The following is a 6,945-nucleotide window of genomic DNA, read 5'->3' as shown; positions in this document are numbered from 1 at the left end:
CTTTCTACTTTGAGAATTCTAATTATATGAATATACGTTTCTTGGTTTTGACACAGTGAACTATTATGACTGATCTGTAAATTCTTTCTTCATTTTTATTTTGGACAGTTTTTATTATATTCAGTTATGTTTGCAAATAATTCATTTTCAATTTGCAATCTATTAAAAAAATTTAAAAAAATAAAGAAAACAAACAAAACAATATATTAAAAATATAAATAAATAAATAAATAAATAAAATCAGCATGTTACTGGCATAGACACAGACCTGAGGATTAATGGAACAGATTAGAAGATGAAGACACTGCAAACAGATTAGAAGATGCAGATAAATGCAAACACACTCACCCACCTTATCTTTTTTTTTCTTTTCTTTTTTTTTTTCTTTTGGTACAGGATCTTACTACACAGCTCAGACTCAGTGATCCTCCTAATTTCTGCCTCCCTAGTACTGGGATTACAGGGGTATACCACCACACCCGGACTCCATCACTGGCTCAGCATGCCTAGGGGTGGGGCTGGTGTAGCATGCAGTGCCAGGGATCAAACCCTGGCCCCAGCGCTTACCTAAGCAAGCATTTACTCCACTGAGCTATACCTCCCCACCCTGCCACCTTATCTTTGATAAAGGCACCAAACATGCTCACTGGAAAAGATAACCTCTTTAATAAATAGTGCTGGAAAAACTGGCTTTCCATATGCCAAAGGCTGAAACTAGACCCACGCCTATCACCATGCCCAAAGCTACAGTCAAAATGGACCAAAGATTTAAATATTAAAGCAGAAACACTAAGTCTTCTGGAGGAAAATGTAGGAAGAAACTTTAAAAGGCATAGGAGGAGGTAGAGAGTTCATGAACAAAAACCAAACTGCATGGGAAATACTTCAAAGAATCAACAACTGAGATCTCATCTTTTTGAAAAGTTTCTGCACTTCAAAGCAAATCTCTAACCAAGTAAAAGGAAAACCCAAAAACTGGGAAAAAAAAATTACAGCTGACTGTTCCTCTGATAAAGGCCCTCTATCTAGAACATATAAAGAATTAAAAAAAAAAAACAACCCAAATTCAAAGACCCAATCCAAAAATGGGTATCTGAGATGAAATATACACATATAAAATATACACATTTTATATACACATGAAATATAAACGGCAAGTAAATATATGAAAGAATGTTCAACATCATTGGTCATTCGGGAAATGCAAATTAAAACAACACTGAAATTCCATCTCACCCCAGAAAGAATGGCTAACATCAAGAAGTCAGCCAATAGCAAATGCGGGAGAAGCTGTGAAGAAAAAGAAACACTTCTGAAGTGTTGGTGGGAGTGCAGACTGGTACAACCACTATAGAAATCAGTATGGAGATTCCTTAAACAACTGGGATGGCAGATCTTATTCAAGCCAGCTAATGTTTAATTAAACAGTTAATGTTTAATTTGTTTCGTCTCCTTTTTCAACTGTTTGTATTTTTTCTCTTAATTTCTTATACAATTATTTTTTTCTTTTTTTCAATTTTACATGCATGTATCTGTTAATATGAATAACTGGTTGGAAGACAACATTATGTATTACAACAAATATTGGGAAATTCATTATTATTCTGTTAAGTGAAATTCTGTATCACTTGTAATTTTTTCTGATTTAATTCTAAATTTTACTCTCTTTAAAAAATTAAAAGAGTAAATAAAAAAAAAAAAACATGATAGTGTATACATACAACCCTATAGTTGCTCAAGAGGCTGAGGCAGCAAAATTTCCAGGCTGGGATAGCCAATTTAAAGGTGATCCTGTCTCAAAGTACATAAGTGCTAAAGTACCTGTCTAGTATACTTGAGACAGCAGGTTCAATCACCAGTGCCAGAAAAAATAAATTTAATAAAGTGAGAACACAAAGTAATATTAAAGAATCTTTCAATAAAATTTAAGTTACTCAAGAAATCAGTGATCATTAAAGAAAAACATATCTTTAAAAAAATCTTGAGGGGCCAGGGAGATGGCTCAGTGGAAAAAGTGCTTCCCAGGCAAGCACAAGGGCCTGAATTCAACCCCCAGTTCCGCCAAAATCAATCAATCAATCAATCTTGAATTGAGAATTACCTTCATACTTACATGAAGAAAGCCAATGTAGAAAACACACCACAAGTGTGAAAAGTATGGTTCAACTGTTCTGGCTTAGGATAGACCACGGCTGCATCAATCATTATCCACCAACCTGTAAAAAACTGAAGAAACACCCCAAGACATTAAACTCTTTCTCAGCATAACATTTTTCTATTTCTATAAATGAAACAAAGTATTTCTACTTATGCATTCTGGATACTGAAATACAAAATAAGAATCCTTTGTTTACTTGTTCTTTATTGTAGATGAGTCAAACTGGAGTAAGATTCTGAAATTCTGCTCTCTGTGTAAGACAAAACCATAACTATATACTTAGGAATGGCTTTATTTTATTTTATTTATGATTTATTTATTTTTGTACTGAGAATCAAACTTAGGACTCTGAGCTCACCCAGCAGGTCCTTGTACCACTGAGCTAAATTTGTGGCAGAAATGGTTTCTTTGCTTCTTTCCATCCACCATAAAGAGATGCAGTAGAAGTGCTCTCAGCTAACCTCCAAGAGAATCAACTCTGTCTGAAGCATGTCTTCTGTCTAGTTAATGTTCCTAATACTCCTCAAGCCCCTCTGTTCCCACAAATGAGATGGTTGTCACATCTCCAAAACTTTTTCTTTCTTTTTAAAACAGGGTTTCACTATGCAGTTCAGGCTGGCCTTGAATTCACTTTGTGGCATAGGATATCCTCCAAACTGCAGCAATTCTCATGCTTCAGCCTCTCCGAGTGCTGGGATTACAGGCCTGCATCACCACACATTCTCTTCGAAAACTATGCTAGCTTGCTATTATCTTAGTTATGTCGTTTAATATTGTATAACTGAACACGAGTTTTTAAAATGCTTGTAGTTAAACTAACAAACTGAGCAGTTTCATTTAAATGGAACAGATACAACATTAGACAAGTTGCTTTGAAATTTCTCAGGCAAATTAAATACAAGTGTGATGATTTTCTTCTAAAGTCATGACAGAATAAACAAATTATACAATTATATTTAATATGTTTTAGCAAATGTTTTTAATATTTTTAATCTAGCTAAACCTTTGGTTAATGTGATCATTATGTATATCTAAAATATACCAATAGGGGGGCTGGTGAGATGGCTCGGTGGTCTAAAGCACCTACTTAGAACAAGCTTAGCAAAGCACAGGGACCAGGGTTCAATCCCCCAGCACCACATGCCAGACAGCCCCGCCCCCTGGTGGGCTGAGCTGGACACACACACACACACACACACACACACACACAAATAAAATAAAAAAAAAAAGGGCTGGAGAGATGGCTCAGTGGTCTAAAGCACCTACTTAAAACAAGCTCAGCAAAAGCATCAGGGACCGCAGTTCAATCCCCCAGCACCACATGCCAGACAGCCCCGCCCCCTGGTGGGCTGAGCTGGCCACACACACACCTCTCTCTCTCTCTCTCTCTCTCTCTCTCTCTCTCAAATAAATTAAAAAAAAATTTAAAATAAAATAAAATAAAATATACCAATAGGCTGGACACAGGGGTTCATACCTATAATCCCAGTACTCAGGAAATTGAGACAGGAGGATCATTGCAAGTTTGAGACTAGCCTGGGCTACAAAGTGAGCTCAAGGACAGCCTAAACTGCACAGCAAGACCCTGTCTCAAAGACAAAATAATAATAATAATAAATAAATTTTAAAATGTACCAATAAAATATGGTTAAAAAGAAAAACCTTTAAGTTATTACTCACACACTACAGACCTTGATGAGCATACAGGTCAGGGCTATATGGTCCAGATACCAACAAACTCTCCCCTCCTTCAGCCACCAACCAGAGACCACTGAGTTCAAAGTGTCAGGCTCCCTCAAACCACTTCCCCTTTATGGCAGGAACCTAAAATCTCCCCCAAAAGACTAATTGTGAAAGCCTGATCACCAACACAGCAGTGTTCAGAGATGGGGCCAATGGGGGCCTACTACACAGGCAACTGGACCATGAGAGCATTAACCTCATCAATGGACTAAATGATGAGTTCAGGGCTGAATGGGCTACTAGTAGGTGAGGCCTGTGAAGGGTCATAGGGGTCATCGCTTAAAGATGTATTAGGACCATGGCCCCTTCCTCTAGTTCTCTCTCAGTCTATGATCTCTGCTTCCTGGCTTCCATGAGGGGAGCAGTTTTCTGCTGTGCTTCCCTCTGCCATACCCTTCCACCATGATGTTTCTGCCTTGCACAAGCCTAAAGCAAGGAACCATGACTGAAAGTTCTGAAACTATGAGCCAAAATAAATCTTTCCTCCTCTAAGCTGTTTTCTCAGGTATTCTGTCATAATGATGAAAAGCTAGCCAACACAGGTGCCCAAGAGCAGCATAACACAGTGAAGAGACACTGTCCTGGGCAGGGGAGCTGGGTGGCCCAGTGGAGGCCTCCTACTGAGACAATAGATTTTTTTATCAGCACAGTACAGACAGCAGGTGGCAGGGAACATGGAGAAACGAGTCCAACCATTTCATGCTTGGCCAACTCACTGTTTACACCTCTCACTGCAGGCCAGAGTATTTAGAACCCTCACTCAACTCTGCATTCTAAGCTTACTGCAACAGACCTGGATCCAACAGGTTGGATAGTGTGGCTCTCCAGAACCTTTTAAATTGTTTAAAGGTATGCATGAAAGTTGTCAAATTTTATGAAGTGAAATAACTGATAAATGTGAAAATAAGCCATAGACTAATCTCATTTGAGGTCAATCCTGCCTTCTACCCAAATATTAATGAACACAGTCAAGGAGCACATTAAAAGAAGAAAAATCTAAAAAATTTTGCTTTTAGACTTCTTCGAAATTATCTTTATTTCCTACTTTGCCCTACTTTTTTTTCATTTGACTTTAGTTACAGAACTACACATTGAAAGAAATGAATTTTAAAAATTCTAGAAGATACTAAAGCCTATTTCAGAACACACAGTGTGAAACAGGGAATGGTTGAAAGCAAAACTGGCTGTGATTTGTTTTTGCTTTGTTCTGTTTTTTTACCCCATAAGTTTAAGGGGTAAGGGGACAAAAGATCTTTTTTGTTTTTGAGACAGGATCTCACAGTTCCAGCTATCCTGGAACTCTGATCCTTCTATCTCAGTTGACCAAGTGCTGAGATTACAGGCATTAGCCACCATGCCCAGCTAGGGATAATCCTTATACTATTCTCTGCTTCTTTTAATGTTTTTTAATCTTTTATTTATTTACTTATTTGGTAAAGGGTCTTGCTATGCAACTCAGACTCACTCATAGTGATGTTCCTGTCTCAGTACTGGGATTACAGGCATGTATCACCACACCTGGTTTTGGTGCCCTGTTCAGCATGGTACCAGGGATCAAATCCAGGTCCTTGTTCTTGCCAGGTAGGCACTTAGACCGTGAAGCTATCTCCCCAGCCCACTATTTTCTATTTTTATCTATAGTCTCAACATTTTCAATAAAAAAGTTTTAAAAAGAAAATTAACTGCATAATGAAACCCTGTCTCAAAAAGGACAGAATTCCCTCCACAAATTTCTTCTTCCATTCCCTAGTACTATAGTTAAGGAAAGTATTACAGCAGTCTTTGCTCACTGGAAGTAAAGAAACTGAGCAGCACTTAGAGAAGTGGGGGGAACCAAAGTTTATTATTGCTGGCAGGCCCAGGGTGTAGCACCCCAAAGACTGAGCCCCAAGGATGGGGTTTATAGGCCTTATATAGGGCCTTTGATGGAAGGGGACCAAGGTACAAAGCAAAACAAAGGCAGCTACTCAAAGGTGACAGGTTTACAACTCTGCACATCTAGGTGGGCAGGAGATAACAGGACTCTGATGTTACCACACAAAGAGGCAGCTGGTATGGGAAAGGGAAAAAAAGAGAGAGAGTGCTATCAGGGAATGTCCAGGTTGAAAAATTCAGTTTTCCCCAACAATCCATGATCCTGTAGCCTCCCTAGAGCTACAGCTGCAAAGTCTCAGTCCTAATGAAGTCTATGGTGCTTCTGCTGTCTACACATCCTGTCAATGAATCACAATACCTTTGTGTTACATCAAACTCCGAGCCTTTCAGAATCTTAAAGTATTGCATATATTGCACATTAAGTTAAAAATCATAATATGGGGCTGGGGATGTAGCTCAGCAGCCTAAGCACCTGCCTGGCAAATGCAAGGTCCTTAGTTTGATCACCAATACCACAAAAATAATAATAATAATAATAATAATAATAATAATATGCTATCACTAGAATTGAAAAAAAAAAGTAGTGAATTTAACAAATTTACCAAAGCAAACTCAGGGCTCTGTTGTACAGTAATAGTACCTAGAATCCTGATAATTGTCTACTAACAAAGTCAGGGAAATACAAGAGCTAGAACAATTTTCACAGTTCAAAGGAATCAACACTAATTTTCAGAGCAATCCATGAGATAAATATCACCAACTGTGCTTTCTCACTTACCAATATGCCTGCAACCACGGATGCCACAGCATTTCTTCTCTCACTCCAGTCAATACATTCACATTCTGGCCATCGGAAATTATCTAGGAAGCCTGCCATTTTTATTGCTTAAACATGGATTTTTCATTAAATACTGTATCCTACAAATAAAAGAAAAAGTCATCAAACCAACAAAATATTTTTAGGACAAGAAGTATCTAGCTGGGTGTGGTCGTGAATACCTATAATCCCTGTACTCAGGAGGCTAAGAAAGGAGAATCGGGGCTGGTGAGATGGCTCAGTGGTCTAAAGCACCTACTTAGAACAAGCTTAGCAAAGCACAGGGACCACGGTTCAATCCCCCAGCACCACATGCCAGCCAGCCCCGCCCCCTGGTGGGCTGAGCTGGCCA

General features: G+C 38.5%; 1 protein-coding gene across 4 annotated transcripts in view; it reads right to left on the bottom strand.

The window, feature by feature from the left end:
• Tmem50b (transmembrane protein 50B) overlaps positions 1 to 6,945 on the bottom strand; it is a 44,975-nt gene that overhangs the window by 20,698 nt on the left and 17,332 nt on the right. For all 4 annotated transcript variants that reach the window (XM_023705603.1, XM_004645339.2, XM_023705602.1 and 1 more), the window contains exons 2-3: positions 6,555 to 6,694; positions 2,114 to 2,226 (exon numbers count right to left, since the gene is read on the bottom strand). In XM_023705603.1, coding sequence (XP_023561371.1) covers positions 2,114 to 2,226; positions 6,555 to 6,653 — 212 coding nt within the window. In that variant the 5' untranslated portion in view covers positions 6,654 to 6,694. The remainder of the gene's footprint in view (positions 1 to 2,113; positions 2,227 to 6,554; positions 6,695 to 6,945) is intronic.

Source organism: Octodon degus, unplaced genomic scaffold, assembly GCF_000260255.1.
Source record: "Octodon degus isolate 3935 unplaced genomic scaffold, OctDeg1.0 scaffold00225, whole genome shotgun sequence".
Lineage (NCBI taxonomy): Eukaryota > Metazoa > Chordata > Mammalia > Rodentia > Octodontidae > Octodon > Octodon degus.
This window is presented reverse-complemented; position numbering and strand designations above follow the sequence as displayed.